At 40.8% G+C, this 18,618-nt stretch overlaps 1 protein-coding gene and 1 long non-coding RNA gene across 2 annotated transcripts in view; one reads left to right on the forward strand and one right to left on the reverse strand.

Annotated features, from left to right (window-relative positions):
* wdtc1 (WD and tetratricopeptide repeats 1) overlaps positions 1–18,618 on the reverse strand; it is a 70,305-nt gene that overhangs the window by 6,963 nt on the left and 44,724 nt on the right. Inside the window, exons 11-14 of the mRNA XM_073034285.1 lie at positions 11,867–11,963; positions 9,114–9,287; positions 4,314–4,549; positions 303–477 (exon numbers count right to left, since the gene is read on the reverse strand). Coding sequence (XP_072890386.1) covers positions 303–477; positions 4,314–4,549; positions 9,114–9,287; positions 11,867–11,963 — 682 coding nt within the window. The remainder of the gene's footprint in view (positions 1–302; positions 478–4,313; positions 4,550–9,113; positions 9,288–11,866; positions 11,964–18,618) is intronic.
* Positions 9,875–17,649, forward strand: LOC140719583 (uncharacterized). Its single transcript, XR_012096954.1, has 3 exons — positions 9,875–9,961; positions 14,829–14,992; positions 17,171–17,649. It is a non-coding gene; the product is annotated as an uncharacterized lncRNA (long non-coding RNA).

Below are 18,618 nucleotides of genomic sequence, written 5' to 3' on the forward strand. Positions count from 1 at the left end.
GGAGCAATTTACAATAACCAATTAACCTACCAACCCGTAACCTTTGGAAGACTGGGGCATGGAGGAAACCCATGCGGTCACGAGGAGAAAACAAACTCCTTACAGGCAGAAGCAGGAATTGAACCCAGGTCGCCTGTACAGTGAAGTGTTGTGCTAACCACTATGCTGCCCTATAAAGTGGTGCACAGAAGTGGCTCTTTAAAACCACATTTTGCTGCAATTTAGTGCCTGATCCTATACACACTGAAAACCTAAAAGTGAGTTAAAAATCCTTGGTGCCTTTGTGAAAATTATATAATTACCTTCCAAAAAAGTTGGCTTCTTTGATGTCTGTAGTAGTATTGCAATGGCCACAATAGCGCGACTTATAATCGTAACCTCTCTCTCTCAGAATCACCTCATCGTCAGAGATGGAATCTTTCCTAGCACTTGATCGGACGCGGATTGGGGTTGTAGATCCTGTCTTTTTCTCATCAGCTGCAAAAGTGGAGAGTAAGAAGTTCATATAAAAGTGGAGACTCCTTCCCACTGTTTCGAGTCAGAATCACAGGCTCTTTGGCCCACTGAATCTATATCAACCATCAACTCTGGGTTGTTTTTTTAATTATGTAGTTCAGTCTAGTTTTTTGTACTGTGTCATGTAACACCATGGTCCTGAAAAACATTGTCTCATTTTTACTATGCACTGTACCAGCAGTTATGATCGAAATGACAATAAAAGTTGACTTGACTTGAACTACCCACTTACAATAATCCTACATTAATTCATTTTTAAACTTTTCTCAAATTCTCATCAACTTGCATGTGATTCGACCACTCACTTACACAATGAGGAATTTACAGTGAACAATTAACCTACTGAACTGCAAGGGGAAGGAACCCAGGCAGTCACAAGGAGAACAGGCACACTCCACACAGACAACACCCGAGGTCAGATTTTGAACCTGGGCCTCTAGTGCCACAAGGAAGTGACTTTGTTCATTGGGTGCCATCAAGATGGACACACGAATGTAGTTAACAAGACAGTCTTTAATGACATGTAAAGTTCACTCCAAATTACCTGAATTTCCATGAAAACTAATGATATAAACCCTTGCTGTAGTAATGATGCCGGATGCTCTCCACAAGGTCTAAATTATGCCCTCTCAGCCCAGACTATACAGACACTATCATCACTCTGCAAATCAGTCCATCAAAACCTCATAAATATACCAAGCACTCACTAAGTATCTTTTGGGCATCACTCCAGCTGACCCCCAATGACTGTGAGACCCCCAAAAAACCAAAAAATTAATGCTTTTATCCTTGAGCTTAAATTCATCTATAGCCCCAACTTCACTTCCCCATCATTGAACTGTTCCCACAACCTATGGACTCACTTTCAAGGACTTTTCATTTCATGTTCTCAACATTTATTGCTTATTTATTTAGTATTATTACTTCTCTTTTTTCCTCTTTCTTTTTGTATTTGCAGAGTTTGTTGTCTTTTACACACTGGTTGATGAGGTCTTTCATTGATTCTATTATGGTTATTGGATTAATTGAGTTTGCCCACAAGAAAATGAATCTCATGTGACATATATGTGCTTTGATAATAAATTCACTTTGAACTTAGAACTTTAGTAGTTATTGATGGATGAATTCACCTGTTGTGTTCGTTTGACTGACAGTAAACGAACAGGATCGGTATAGACACCTAATGCAGATAATGGACTGCCTTCATACAATGCTTTAGACAGATGCATTCTCCAAATCTTTATTCTCATTGTAACATTCAAGATCATTGTTGATGCCTTCGTAATTCCTAGCTCGCTGAAGTAGCGAAATAGTTTCATTTTCACTCCTGGCTGTTTCTGTAACTGATGCTATTTAAAAACTGATCACTCTAAGCACGGTGTAATGTCAAATGGCCATGCAAGCACACACAAATGATTCTAGTTAGAACCTATTCTGCAACAGTCTCCTGTCCTAATTAAGCAGCATAGAGTTCCAAATAAACAAAGGGAATCCTGTTTTGACTTAGTTTTTGTTCTTTAAGAGTTATCCCAAATAAACAGCTGCCCTGATTAACTTATGACCCAATTAACTGGAATCCACTGAATTACCATAAATAAATTATTAATATAATTCAAACTGCATGCAGTGTGCAGCAGAGGTAGGCAGTACAGTAAGCAGCTCTCTGATGAGACTTTGGTGGTGGCAGAGTGTTTACTAGTCTCACAGCCTGACTGTCCTAGGCCTGATGCTTCAGGTCCTCCTTCCTGACAGTAGTGGGTCAAAGAGATTGTGGGATGGTTGTTAGGAATCCTCAACAATGCTCCTGTAAATGTCACAAAAGGGAGAGGGAGACCCTGATGATTCTCTCAGCAGGCTTTACTATCTTGTGGTCTGATGCCTTGCAGGTTCCATACCACACAATGATGCAGCAGGACAGGACTCGATAGTGCTCCTGTAGGAAGTTGTTAAGAGTTGGGGTGAGGAACCTTGCATACTTTAGTATCCTCAGGAAGTGTAGATGCTGCTGTGCCTTTTTGACTAGTGAGGAGGAGGTGTGGGTCCAGGAAAGATGGTCCATTTATGTGCATTCCAAGGAACTTTGTGCTCTTCATTTTCTCAATGCACAGCAATTGAGGGAGGTTGACTTACTTCTTCCTGAAGTCCACAATTGTCTCTTTTGTCTTGTTCACATTGAGACTCAGACTGTTCTTGCACCATCTGACAAGCCGCTCCACCTCCTCTCTGTATGACAACTCATCACAGATGATAATGAGGCCATCTACTGTTGTATCATCAGCGAACTTGATGATGCGGTTTGTGCTGGACCTGGTAGTGCAGTCATGAAATCAGAACGGGAGCGGGTGGAGCATACCACCCTGGGGGACACGAGTGCTCAGCGCGATGGAGCTTGAGATGTTGCTGCCAACTCAGACTGTCTGGGGTCTTTCTGTCAAGAAGTCCAAGATCCAGTTACAGAGGGGTGTTGAGTCCCAGTGAGGATAGTTAACCTACCAGCCTCTGGGGTGGGGGGGTGATCATGTTAAACACCAAGTCGATGAACAACATCCTGGTGTATGAGGTATCGTTTTCTAGATGGGACAAGATGGAATGGAGGGCTAAGGCTATGCACCAGTTTGAGTGGTAGTGAATTGGAAGGCTGTGAAAGTAGCTCGTAGGTGTGATTTTATACAATCCACTACAGCCACTCAAAGCATTTCTAATTGTTGAAGTCAGTTCCACTGGGCAGTAATCGTTTAGGCCAGTTACCATCACTCTCTTGGGCACCGGAATGATTGTGGCTGCCTTGAATCCTTCAGGGAAATGGACTGTTTGAAAGTGATATTAAAGATGTCCATTAAGACCTCTGTTAGCTGGGTCGTACAGTCTGTCAGTACCTGATCAGATATGTTGTCTGGCCCCACAGCTTTGTGTGGGTTTATCCTGGCCAGAGAGAGTGCCTGTTCCTCACTGGGGTGTGTGGGGGGGGGGGGGGGGGGGAATAGGTGTTTTTTTCCCTTGATCTCACATCATTCAATAGTCAAACCATGCACAGAAGGCATTCGGCTTATCAGGAAGGGAGGAGTCACTGTCGTTGACGCATAGGGTGGACTTGTAATGGGTTATAGTTTGAATACCTTGCCATATGTGCCACGTGTTCCTGGTGTCACAAAGGTGTCTGTGCATCTTCTGCGAGGATCCATGTAGGTGCAGATGCAAGGGACTAGAGGACATGTTTCCATGTCAGAACATAATGATTGAGACAAAGTTCAGACACCTGAACCTATATCTGGGGCCTGTAATTTTTTCCGGCAATGTCTACATTTAGTTAGTGTTGCCTTTCCTTGTTTCTATATACTGACTCTTGGGTTTTGTACAAACATTTTGTTTCTTCAATTGTCCACTCTTGCCTCTTCTCCTCACCTCCGCCTGGTGCCCCTCCTTCTTTCCTTTCTCCCATGGTCCAATCTCTCCTATTAGATTCCTTCTTCGCCAGCCCTTTAACTTTCCCACCCACCTGGCTTCACCTATCATCTTCTAGCTTCTTCCTTCTCTCACCTTCTTATTCTGGCACCTTCACCCTTTCCGTTCCATTCCCGAGGAAGAGTCTCGGCCAGAAAAGTCAACTATTTTCATTTCCATAGATGCTGCCTGACCTCTGTGTGTATGTGTTGTTCTGGATTTCCAGCATCTGCAGAATCTCCTGTCCAATCCTTATATGCGTTTTTACAATTACAGATTATAAATGTTACATGTACAAGTCTGATTTTTGTGATGGGACTATGTACACTGCAGTTAGCAAGATTGTAGGGACTTACAGTTATCATTCTTTGCAAAGAGCACAGCCTTGATATCTCGGTCTAGTGCATCGCAGGCACTGCTATGGGCTTGTTCAGGAAAACGGCCCTTAAAGTCATCAAGGCACTCCAGAGCCTCAGCAACATACTTCAACTCGAACAGGCAACGTGCCAGACGAAAATGGGCCTTCAGATGGGAGGGGTTCAAAGAAATTGCTTTCAGACAGTCTCTGAGAGCATCATAATGGTCTCCATCCCTGAAAGAAAAAGGATAGAAATCAGATGCTGGATTTACTCAGCATGAAACCATTATGCTCACGCGACATTGATCTTGTCTTATTTGGAAAAAATAACACCTATACTGACACAATGATTCAAAATACTTTCACGATAATAAATGGCACATTTTTTTAAAACACCCACTTCACTTTATATATAGTACACTGACTATAATTCAAACACTAAAAATTTGAGAATGCAGAGTCAGCCATAAATAGGAAAACAGTGATCATTAAATTGCTCTGACATTCAGGCAAAGGGTTTGTGGAATGGATTTAGCAGCATTAATTATAATCAATAAAGTCAACCAAGTGACAGATTTTACTTTATGAAAGCACTTAAGTATATGTTTGATGCATTATAGCCTGTGCACACCTTTCAGACTTGGTTTATAGGCTACTATGCTCTGAATATGTTGTAAAGTGTATTGACTGGCTGCATCACAGCCTGTTATGGAAAACAAGAGGTCTATAGGTAACCCTAGGTAATTTCTAAAGTAAGTACATGTTCAACACAGCATTGTGGGCTGAGGGGCCTGTATTGTGCTGCAGGTTTTCTATGTTTCTATGTCTTGCTACAGGTAGGTAGTCACAGGCAGATTGTTGCCTCAGATTCGTTTAAATTTTCCTTGTTGCCACTGTTACGTTTTGTAATTTCAAAACATAAAGCTAATCAAAATAAAACATGGAGCCAGAAATAACGAGTCTCAGTTTCATTTTTACTTTTTAGCGAGATATGTACTTATGACGTGATGACCTATGCCATTCATGTACTTTTACATATAACCAGTAATTAATGATTTAAATGGACAAAATGTTTAATCAAACAATATATTTACACTCATCAATGACTTGTACATCTGCAAAATAAAGTCTCAACTCTTGTACTCAATGTCTTGACTGATGAATGTCAGCATGCTAAACACTCTTTTCACAATCCTGTCTACCTGTGATGCTGCTTTCAATGAACTATACTCCTAGTTCCCTCGATTCCATTACATTCCCTAATGACCTACAATGCAGCTCCTATGGTGGCTTGAGTTTACAAAAATGAAACACATCACCTAATGCTCATTTGTATTGAAATCTATTTGTCACACCGCATGCCACTTCCCTAACTGATCAGGATCCCTCTGTAATCTACAACAGCCTTCTTCACTAACAACCCATCCTAATCTGCTGTCATCCACAAACTTACTGAACAAGCTTTGTGCATTTGCATCCATATCATTTATATAAATAATGAACCACAAGGGCTGTAACACCATTCCTTGTAGTATACCTCTGGCCTCCATGACAAGAAACAAACTTCAACTGCCATTCCCTTGCTTCCAACCTCCTCCAGGACAGTTCTGAATCCAGTTAACTAGCTCTCCCTGGATTTTATGGGATCTAACCTTCCAGACCAAACTATGATATGGGACCCTGCAGAAGGCCTTGCTAAAGACCAAAGGGACAACATTCACCGCCTTGCCCCCTCATCTACACTTTTGGTTACCTCTTCAAAAAAAAAATTCTAAAAGGTTCATGCGCAAAGCCACGCTGGCTCTTCCTAATCACACTTTGCCTGTACAAATCCTGGTAGATCCTCTCCCTCAGAATTTCCTCCAGTAATTTCCCCAACATTGATGTCAGGCTGATTGGCATGTACTTCTCTAGTTTGTTCTTGTTACCATTTTTAAACAACAGAATTACTTTAGCAACCTCACCTGTGGCTAAAGATGGAAGCATTCCTCTCTACCCTCCCATAAGGTCCAAGCTTGCACTCAGTAAGGCTCTGGGGATTTATTCACCTTCATGCCCTTTAAAGTTGCAACGTCACCTTCCTGGTAATATAAATGTTCTCTAAAACATCTCCACCTGTTTCCCTTATCTCTTGAGTAACCATAAACTCAGAGGGTAAATATTCATTAAATATCATAAATACCTCCTGCAACCGGAAACATAGCATGGCCCTACTGATCTCTAAGGGGACCTGCTCTCTCCTTAGCCACCCTTTTACTCTTAATGTAACTATAGAACATTTTGGGATTTTCTTAACTTTACCTGCCAGATCTGTCTCAAACCTTCCCTTTGCCCTCTTTTATTTCCCTCAAGTATATTGTCAAGTGATTCACTCATCCCCAACCTCAATGTATGCTTCTTTCTTTAACTTGACCAGAGCCTCAATGCCTTTTGTTAGCTAGGGTTCCTTAAGCTTGCAAGGTTTACTGTTCAACCTAACAGGAATATGCTACCCCTGGACTCTTAAAAGCTTCCAACTTGTTTGTTCCTTTGCCTTCAAGCAGACTTACCCAATCGACCTTTGCTAGTTCCTACCCATTGTTGTTCCTTTTTGCGCCTTGTGGCGCATCAGGTGGCACTTTTTGCTGGTTCTTCAGCATTTGTCTGTTTTTCCCCGAGGCCAAGTTACTAACTTAATGCTCAACTCAGCATGGATGGAAAGCGTGCAAGGGGCCCTGGCTGGATTCCATCCCAGGACCACTCGCCTTAAAGTCCGGTGTTGATGCCACTACACCAACGGCCGGAGGAGGTCCGGTATATTGGAGGTCCTCTAGTTATTGATCTTCCTGGTCAGAGTTGACAAATACCAACCACTCCAGGTCTTTAACACTCTGGATGACCTAGTCAAACTGGGGAAATTAAAATCTCCCACTAATACACCCTATTATTCTTACAACTATGAGCAATTTCTCTACACACCTGCTCATCAAATTCCCACCGACTATTGTTGGGTCTATAATACAGTTAGAGTGACTCTCCCTTTCTTGATTCTAAGTTCCTACCCATATGGACAATCCCCCAAGAATGTCATCTCTAAGCACTGCCATTACATACTCCTTTATCAAAAAAAGCAACACCCTCTCCTAGCTTACCTGTACCTCTGTCACACCTGAATTATCTGTACCCTGAAGTTGTCTGTCCTGTCCTTCTTTCGGTCACATTTATGTTATGGCTATAACATCCTAATGCCAATCCATGCTTTTGGTTCAGTCACCTTAACTGTTAGGCCTCAGGCAGTAAAATAAATACAGTTTAAATGAGAATTCTTTCCCTCTCTTTACGGTACCCTGGTTATTACGATTACTAAACTTGCTTGTGTTGCTGTTGCTTTATCCCATAACTTACTCCTGCTCAAAGACCCACACAACCACTCGGTCACTGCCAATGTTGTTTAAGCCCTAACATGTGGCAGTAGCAAATTTCCCTGCAAGAATATTAGTCCCTCTCTGGTTCAAGTGGTGGTTTACTGAATAAGTAATCCATTCTTTTTCCCTCTCCCCAATGGACTGCAGAACTATTTCATTTCCAATACTTTTTAGGTGCTAACTTTAATTTGCCTCCACTACTACCTTTAGAAGTGCATCCCAGACACTAGCGCTACCTTCCTACCATCCTCCATATTTACCACTTTGCCTCTCACTTACCCATTATAAAAAAAACACTAACAGAAAGCTTATTATATTTTAATATTCTAACTCCATCTCAAATGTTGCTATTGCCATTCAGGTTATCCCCATTCTTAAATGATATGTTGAAAGCATAAGTGAGCCATGATCAATATTACACATTTAGTCTCAGAAAGCCAAAATAAACAAACATGGAAGATGTAACAGCTACTCGAATAAACCAACACCGCAGTTAGAAACCAAGCAAGGGGAGCCATCCTGTATGTTGCGCTTTCTGATCCCCAATGATAATGTTCAAAGTCAAAGAAATGTATTTGATCCTTTATTAAACCACTAGCAAAACAAACAATTTTGAAGCAATAAAACTAACAAAACTAAAACTGGCAATATTAGGTGAAATTAAGCGGATTTAAACAAAGTTAAGCAATAAACAAAAAGACATCACACCTGGTTGTCTCTAACTCTAAATGACTCCAACCAAAATCCAAAGACAAAGTATGAATCCGTAACTAAACTCTTTGCTTTTACCACGGCCCAGCTCATGTGACTAACTACCATAGTAAGCATAATAATGTTTACTATACTAAACATACACAAAATACAATGCAGATAGAAAACAGATACGTGGCCCTACAGAAGAGATTCCAGCTCAGTGCAGCAACGAAGGAATAAGAAGAGGCAAAGCAAAATGATAAGAATCATAGAGCAATACAGAATGGATACAGGCCCTTTAGCCCAACCAGTTCATGCTGACCACTGTGCCCACCCAGCTACTCCCCACTTTCCTGCATTTGGTCCATAGCCCTGTAAGCCTCATCCCTCCAAGTACCTATACTAGTGCTCCTTAAATGATAATATCGCACCTGCATCAACCACTTCTTCTGGAAGCTCATTCCATATACTCACCACTCTCTGCATGTAAAAGATGCTACTTAGGCTCCTTATGAATCTTTCTTCTTTCAGTCTAAACCTATGTCTCCTAGTTTTGGACTCCCTTAACCTGGAGAAAAATTGTACCCTCTACCTTACCGATGCCAAATATCTATCTAAATAACCAGGCATACTAGTTAATAGAACCTACAGTTCATTAGATCGTTAGGCAACTCCAGTGGTGAAGCAGGAACATTCCTTACCATTTGCGCTTCATGAAGGCTGCAGCTCTGTTGCCATAAAGCGTGGGGTTTCTGGCTGCTTGCTGAATGGCCTTACTATAAAGCTGAATGGCCAGTGTCCATTGTTGCCGAGAGAAGGCATCGTTTGCTTGCTGTTTCAGTTTTTCTAAGTGTGGTGACAATTCGTAGGGAACACTGTAAAGAGAAAAGTCCACATCCTGATGACCAAAACCAAAAAGAGTATATTAAATATCCACAATAAAGATAGAGTCCCATTATTTTTCAAAAAGTACCCCAAACTTTTGAAATAATTGCTCATTTCTGTCACTGCATCTTACCACATTGAACATGGAAATAGAATGCAGTGAGGTTAAAAGGTTTATTTTAAAAAGTTTTATTCACTGGTATGCGGATGTCAAGATCAAGATTTATTGCCCAAGCCTGGTTGCCCTTGAAGGTAATGATGAGGTACCTTCCTGAACTGTTAATACCATTACTATTTTAACAGTTTAGAAGGCTGAAAGGGCAATTCATATGAGCACAGAATCAAACAACAACTCTTCAAGCCTGCTCTGCCCATTCAACATGGTCATGCCTGATCCCAGATCAGGAACACGTTCCTGTCCAAAACTGTATCATTCATTTCCGTTAGTCGAAAAATTTAATGATCCAAGCCGTGTCTGAGCACTCAAGAGGGTTATGGGCTTTAGAGGTGCAGTTCATTTCGCACCTATGAACATCACTTCCTGTACATAAGATGCTTTTATATCATTTCCGGCAGAGGTTAATTGGGATTTTATTTTGAGGCATGTCGTGGAAAGACATCCATCTCCATCCGCTATTTATTTACGCCTGAAACAGCAGTATCTGTGAGTCTTAAGTTTTGTTAATTTTGGTAAACATTTAGTAGATATATTTTGAAGGAAATATTATGTTTTTCACTTATCATTATTAAGATATCATTGCACCACAAGTTTACTCTTATTTACATGGGCTAGTTATTGGTGTGGTGTGTGTGAATTACCATGGTTAATGTTGATCGTGGGAATAATCAACAGTATTAGTATATTCAGGTGCATGGCAATTTTGTATTGAGTTTAACATGTATTTTACGTAACTTCTGAGTTTCACAAGTAAGATCTCATTAAAAACCCTGAAGGACATTTCCTGCTTGGGTGATTTTTGAGAATGTGCTTAACTCTTTGCAGAGCTTCGTGTATATGCACTGCAAGGGTCACAGTCGGTTTTATGATATGCTGAATTTCCAAAATTCAAAACCCTCTCCACACAGATTTTAACTTCATCTCAATTCTAAAACAGTCACCCCTTTATCCTGAGACTATCCTCCTTTTTCTATACTCCCCAGCTGCACCAAAAAAAAACATTTAGCACATCTTCATTAATCTCATTCAGAATTTCCATGACTCAATGTCATTCTTCTAAAATCTAGTTGGTATTGACCAATTTAACTTACTTTCTCCTCAGCACTAATCTATACAAACTGCACTGTATGCATCCAAGGAAAATAAAGATGTGGAGACCTGCAAATATCACACTACATAAGGTCTCAGAAAAGCCCTGAGTAACCTCAATAAGACTTCCTTATACACTCAAACCTGTTTAGAACACAAGCCATTTGACTTCATAAATGCATATGTTCTCAACCTGGGGTTCATGGACCCTTGGTTAATGGTAAGGGTCCATGACATAAAAAGGTTGGGAAATCCTGCCATACAGTATTTTTGTCTATTCTAACTTTTGGACAACATTGACTTACAGATATTTGCAAAAATGGAACCAGTTTTTTTTTTTACAGTGGGACCACCTGTATGTTGTTTAGAAACTCTTTTTCTTAAAAAGCTATGATACTGGATATTAATTGAGATTTATTCCTTCACCAAATAAAACTATTAAAGGTTATGAAGTAAAGGCAGGAAAAAAGAGTAAATTACAAACCAGGTATGAGTTGATTTGCTTAAGTAACTTCCACTGTCTGAAACAAACTAATGAAGTTCTATTTCAAGAAACTTTATTTGTGCAAATTGGGTTTGTTGAAGACTCTTTTAAAAGCAGAACAAGTATAGAAATTGGGTCCTCATCTCCTCTACAGAATCCTAGCAAAGCCTGTTTGTGCCAACTGCATCTCCTCCGAAGTTTTAAAACTTCCAATTGTAGCTTATGGTCTTTACTTTAAGACTTTTCTATGACTATCAACCACAGGAACAGAAGGATCCTGGACTCATTTTGGCATCACCTGAGTACAGGTCGGCAGCACTTACAACTGAATCAAAATTGAGTTGCAGCTGTTTTCCAGAGAATTGAGTACTAAAAACAAAATTGGCCAATGACAGTACTGTACTAATGAAGCTGGTGTCTGCTCTATTGTTTACAAAGCTACATCTTCCTGATGAGATGATACACTGAGTCTCAGAATCCTTTCTCAGGAAGCCAAAGATGAATAAATGGGACAATTCTAAGAACATCACTGACCAATGTATTCATTGCTCAAATCATAATTTCCTGTCTGTGGAAACAGTGTGTGCAAAATGATAGCTGTCACTTTCCACATATTAATTCTGATCACACTTGAAGAAAATTTGGCAGCCATGCACTTGCATATTTGAGAGGTTCTATAGAAATACAACTCTTTTGTTTTCCCAGATCGTTAAAGCCCAAAATTTAACCCTAGGGAAGTTGCAGAACCTTACTCTTACCAGATCCCAGTTGTGCAAATCCAATACAATCCTTGCCATTCAAGGTGAATGATTTCTTACCTACTTTGTGGCCATGCTTCCGACAGCCTAAAGCCATTACTATGGAGATGAATTCCATTTGTAACTCCATTGGCCATCGATTTTCCATTCTGTAAATCTACAACATGTGAGATCACCATTAGAGGATGGAATTTCAGCGACAGAAGCGGCAGTGCATTTTGAATATTTCTGTCACAATATCTATATAAAATTAATAGAATCAGTGAACACCCAGGTTAAGTGGCCAAATGATTTTCTGTACCTTATAGATAATCACCCATGGTACAACTGCTTGGGGTTATCTGATTATTTGTCCTAATGTAAACATGACAGCTAAGAATTGGCCTGAATAAAGGAAGTATGATTTTTTTTAGCGAAAAGGATCAAAGGCTTGACAACCTGATTGATCTGATAAAAATATAAAAGCATTATTTGGGTAGAAAGTTAAACTATTTTCATCAGTGAAGGAAACAAAAATAAGGGAGCACTTCAGTACAAGCTAAGGAGCTAAACAAAATCAAAAAAAAATTTTCAAGGGGGAATGAGGAAATCTTTAATTCTATCCCTGCTCTTAAACATTGAAGTAATTTCTCATTTTCCTTTTTGCTCTTCTAATTCTGAACGACCTCTAGTTGTGCAAAGTTCAAAGTACATTTATTATCAAAGTCCACATATGTCACCATAGACAGCCCTGAGATTCATTTTCTTGCAGGCATATTCAATAAATCCATAATAGAATAATAACCATAATAGAATCAATTAAAGACCACACCATCTTGAATGATCAACCAGTGTGCAAAAGACAACAAATGCAAATACAAAAAGAAAGAAATAATAAATAAATAAATAAATAAACAAACAATAAATATCAATAACACTGGTTGTGGGAACATTTCAAAGATGGGGCAATTGAAGTTGAGCAAAGTTGTCTCCTCTGGCTAAAGAGCCTGAAGGTTGAAGGGTAGTAACTGTTCCTGAACATGGTGTTGTGATACCTGAGGCTCCTGTAGCTTCTTCTGATGGGAGCAGTGAGAAAAGAGCATGTCCTGGCTGGCACCTCCCACCCAGGACATGCCACCCACGACCACCTCTTTGCTGTCCCAATTTCTGGAAATTTACTCTTTAGCCTCTGTCTGTATGCAGGTAGGAGGACACCAAGTAAGAAAAGTCCATCTCCCACCCCCCATCCTCACCACATTCTACAGAGGATGTATCGAGAGCATCCTGAGCAGCTGTATCACTGCCTGGTTTGGGAACTGCACTGTCTCGGATCGCAAGACCCTGCAGCGGATAGTGAGGCCTGCTGAGAAGATCATCAGGGTCTCTCTTCCTGCCATTACAGACATTTACACCACACGCTGCACTCACAAAGCTACGTACTGTGAAGGACCCCACGCACCCCTCACACAAACTCTTCTCCCTCCTGCCATCTGGTAAAAGGTACCGAAGCATTCGGGCTCTCACGACCAGACTGTGTAACAGTTTCTTCCCTCAAGCCATCAGACTCCTCAATACTCAGAGTCTAGACTGACATCTACATCATTTATTATTATATTGTAATTTGTCCTCTACTGCGCCTATTGTCTTATTATTGTACTGCCCTGCACTGTTTTGTGCACTTTATGTAGTCCTGTAGTCTAGTGCAGTTTTTATGCTGTTTTATGTAGTCTAGTGTAGCTTTATGCTGTCTCACATAGTCTAGTGTAGTTTTGTGTTGTTTCATGTAGCACCAGGGTCCTGGAGGAACATTGTTTCGTTTTTACTGTGTACTGTACCAGCAGTTTACAGACAGACAGACATACTTTATTGATCCTGAGGGAAATTGGGTTTCGTTACAGTCACACCAACCAAGAATAGTGTAGAAATATAGCAATATAAAACCATAAATAATTAAATAATAAGTAAATTATTATTATTATGGTCGAAATGACAATAGACTTGACTTGAGTGATCTGATTTACCGAAATGCAGTCTGGGCATGGAATGGTAGGCATTCATAACCTTAGTATAACAGTGGTACAGTGTGTTGGGACCTCTAGTGTAACAGGTTATATGCTGTTTGTAATTGGGCAGGATTTTCTTCAAACAAGGCTGGTTGAAGTCCCCAACTATGATTTGCTTTATCCTATGAGTTAAGGACTCAATTTTGAATACCTCCCATTCCTTCTTTTAGCTACTTATTCTTCAAGGAGAAATACCATTTTCTCCAATCTCATAATTAAATCGCCTCATTCCTAAAACATTTCGTGGTAAACTTACTGCATGTATATATATCCTGGAATCGCTGCATTCCTCCTCACAGTCCACACTGTCAATACATTTATATCAACAACAAACCTGAATATTACACTTGATTCCTAAATCCAAAATCTTTGTTCCAAAACAATATGGTATCCCCTTAGTCAGTCTCCAAACACAAAATTAGCCCTTTTTTTCCTGTTGTATCTCCATTAACTAATCCTCAATCCAAATCAATGTATTAGACTTACTATATGCATTCATTTTGTTTACTAACCTCTCATGTGGCACTGTTTTAAGATAGTGCTGATATTTTTGCAAAATATTCACAAGCCAAATCTCTAATATTTAGAAGTAATTTCTACAACAATACTATTTGTTGGAGCCATGTATCTATTTTCTGTCCATTGGAGCCATATATCTATTTTCTGTCTGTATTGTAGTTTATTATTGTAATTTGTCTCATGGGTTGGGGAGTGGTATGGTAGAAGCAAATGAGTATCGTTACCTATTCACACTTTGTTAGTTGTTTAGTTTAGTGGAGAGTGAGCATGATTTTTTTTGGTGACAGCTAATTGAGGTGTTATTGGAACACTAACTAGATCACTAACTTCATTATTTCGCCAAGTTACACTGCTTTGAATGCTAAGATCACTATATCGCTAATTTAGTTTCTCACCATATTGCTAATTTAGTTTTGTTGTTTTTTTATTGTTATAAGATTGTTTGTCTTTGCTGATTTCAGAATAAAGAACCGAACTTTGAGCAGCGGCAAATCTGAGATTGGAAGCTTGGGAAGAGTGGCTCATTCAGATTCAATGATTGAGTAGAAAAAGCAGCGACTCTTGGCAGTTTCAACAGCGGCCAATCAGCAATCAGGATTGATTGGCAAGAACAAATTAAAGTCAGGCAAGCAGAGCGGCTATTCTTGAAGTGGACAGAGTTAGAATGGGGTTTTTGAGCCTTTAGCTCTTTGAGGCTTCAGTGAGGAGAGGCTTGACTCAAAGAAGGCAAAAAAGATGCAGGTGGAGTTCCCACCCACAGTTTATTAAAATCATAGAGAAGTACAGCACAGAAAAAGACCCTAGTTCAGCATCTAGTCCATGCTGAACCAATTAAACTGCCTGCACTGGGACCACAGCCTTCCATACCCCTACCACCCATGTACCTATCCAAACTTCTCTTAAACGCTGAAATCAAGCTTGCATGCACCACTTGTACTGGCAGTTCATTCCACGCTCTCACAACCCTTTGAGTGAAGTAGTCTCCCTTCATGTCCCCCTTAAACTTTTCACCTTTCACCCTTAACCCATGACCTCTTGTAGCCTCACCAACCTCAGTGGAAGAAACCTGTTTGCATTTATCCTATCTACACCTCTCATAATTCTGTACACCTCTATTAGCTCTCCTTTTAATCTTCTATGTTTCAAGGAATAAAGTCCTAACCTATTCAATCTTTCCCTTTCACTCAGACGTCCCAGCAACATTCTTGTAAATTTTCTCTGTATTCTTTCATTCTTATTTACATCTTTCCTGTAGGCAGGTAATCAAATATTCCACACAATCCTCCAAATTAGGCCTCACCAATGTCTTACACAATTTCAACATTTTTCCTTCTTTATATTTGCTCAGTTAGAACAGTAAAGAGGCCAGGCAGGATAGTGGAATGCTCCTCTTGCAGGATGTGGCAAGGCAGGGAGACCTTCAGTATCCCTGAGGCCTACAACTGCCAGAAGTGCATCCAGCTGCAGCTTCTAACACTAAGAGTTAAGGAGTTGGAGCAGGAACTGGATGAACTCCGGATCATTTGGGAGGCTGAGGGTGTGATAGATATGATAAACAGCCAATGCAGAGTACCCCTGTGGCTATCCCCCTCAACAACAATATATCACTTTGGATACTATTTGGGGAGGAGTGGGGGGGTGGGGGGCGGAATTGACCTAGCAGGGGAGAGTCGCATTGGTCAGGTCTCTGGAATGAGTCTGGCTCTGTGACTCAGAAGGGAAGGTGGGGGGAGGGGGGGTGGAGAAGGAGAGGTTAGCTGTGGTGATAGGAGATTCATTAGTTAGAAGAACAGAAAGGAGGTTCTGTGGATGAAAATGAGATTCCTGGACAGTTTGTTGCCTCCCAGTGTCAGGGTCGGGGACATCTCAGATTGAGTTCTCAGCATTTTTAAGTGGAAGGGTGAAGTGGAAGGATGCCAGAGGTCGTGGTCCACATAGGTACCAATGACATACAAAGGAAGAGTGACAAGGTTCTGCAAAGTCAGTTGAGGGAGTTAGGCGCTAAGGTAAAGGCAGGATCTCCAGGATTGTGATCTCAGGATTGCTAACCATGCCAGAAATAGGAAGATTATACAGTTTAACCTGTGGCTAAGGAGTAGATGTAGGAGGGAGGGCATAAGATTTTTGGATCATTGGGCTCTCTTCCAGGGAAGGTGAGCCCTGTACAGAAAGTAAATTTTGCACTTAACTAGAAGGTGACTAATATGCTAGTGGGAAGGTTTGCTAGTGCTGTAGTGCTGCACGGGGGGCAGGGGGCGGAGAGAAAGGGGTTTAAACTAGAGTTGCAGGGGGATGGCAACCAGTGTGTCAGAACAGACAGTGGAGAGGTTGTGAAGACAGATGTTGTTAAAACCTCAAAGCCAGGAATCAAGCATGGTTGAGCATGGTGCGACTAATGTCCTGAGCTGTGTATATTTCAATTCAGGAGGGGCAAGACTGGCAGCTCAACATTCCAGGGGTTCCGATTTTTTAGATGCTACAGAGCATACAGGAGGATTAAAAGAGGAGCGGTGGCGTTACTAGTCAGAGAAAATGTCACACAGAGTGTGCAATACTTGATTTGCTGTTCAGGAATGAGACAGGGCAAGTGACAGGAGTTTGTGCAGGGGAACACTTTGTATCGAGTGATCATAACACCATTAGTTTCTAAGTAAATATGCAAAAAGCTAGCTCTAGTCCTTGGATTAAGATTCTAAATTACACAAAGGCCAGTTTTGATGGTATTGGAAAGGATCTGGCAAGTGTGGACTGGGACAGGTTGTTTCCTGACAAAGCATGTACTTTATAAGTGGTATTCTTCTAGGGTGCACCACAACCTGGTATGGAAGTTGTCCTGTCCAAGACCAGAAGAAGCTGCAGAAGATCGTGAACATAGCCCAGCACATCACACAAACCAATCTTCCATCCTCGGACTCACTTTACACCGCACGCTGTCGGAGCAGTGCTGCCAGGATAATCAAGGACACAACCCACCCAGCCAACACACTTTTTGTCCCTCTTCCCTCCAGGAGAAGGTTCAGCAGCATGAAGATTCGTACGGCCAGATTTGGAAACAGCTTCTTTCCAACTGTGATAAGACTGCTGAACAGATCCTGACCCGGATCTGGGCCGTACCTTCCAAATATCCGGACCTGACTTGCACTACCTTACTTTCCCTTTTCTACTTTCTAATTATGATTTATAATTTAAATTTTTATTATAGTTACTTCGATTTGTACTTCAGGGAGCGCGAAGCGCAGAATCAAATATCGCTGTGATGATTGTATGCTCTATCAATTGTTTGGTGACAATAAAGTAAAGGCATTCAAAAGTGAAATTTTGAGAATACAAAGCCTGTATGTGCCTGTTAGAATAAAAGGTAAAGACAATAGGTGTAGGGGAACCTTGTCTTTCAAGAGGTATTGAGGCCCTGTTTAAGGTAAAAGGAGGTACATTGCAGGTATAGGCAGGTGTGCTTGTGTAATATCAGAAATGTAAGAGAACTCTTAAGGAAGAAATAACAGCTAAAAGGCACAAGATTGCCTTAGCAGACAAGGTGAAGGAGAATCCTTAGGTACTCTACAGATATGTAGACAGCAAAAGGATTGCAAGGGACAAGATTGGTCTGGGAGATCAGAATGGTAATGAAGAGCCAAAAAAGATGGGGGAAGATATTAAATGAATGTTTTTCATCTATATTTACTCAGGAGATGGATAGAGTCTATAGAAATGAGGAAAAATGTTATCAACTTCATGGACTATATATAGATTACAGAGGAGAGGGTGTTTGCTGCCATGAGACAAATTAGGATGGATAAAACCCCAAGGCCTGACAAGGTGTTCCCTCAGACTTTGCAGGAGGCCAGGGCCCTAGAAGAGACATTTGAATCATCCTTAAGGACAGGTGAGGTACCAGAGGACTGGAGGATAGCCAATGTTGTTCCGCTGTTTAAGAAAGGCTCTAAAAATAAACCAGGAAGTTATAAGCCAATGAGCCTGACATCAGTAGTGGGAAAGTTATTGGAAAGTGTTCTAAAGGACCGGACATATGAGTATTTGGATGGACATGGTCAAGGATAGACAGCGTGACTTTGTGCATGATAGGTCATGTCTAACCAATCTTACTGAGTTTTTCGAGGAAGTTACCAGAAAAGTTGATGAAGGCAAGGCAGTGGATGTTATCTACATGGACTTTAGCAAGAGATTTTATATGGTCCTGCATGGGAGGTTGGTTAAGAAGGATCAGTTGCTCAGCACACTAGATGAAGTAGT

This window comes from Hemitrygon akajei, chromosome 32 (genome assembly GCF_048418815.1).
Source record: "Hemitrygon akajei chromosome 32, sHemAka1.3, whole genome shotgun sequence".
NCBI lineage: Eukaryota > Metazoa > Chordata > Chondrichthyes > Myliobatiformes > Dasyatidae > Hemitrygon > Hemitrygon akajei.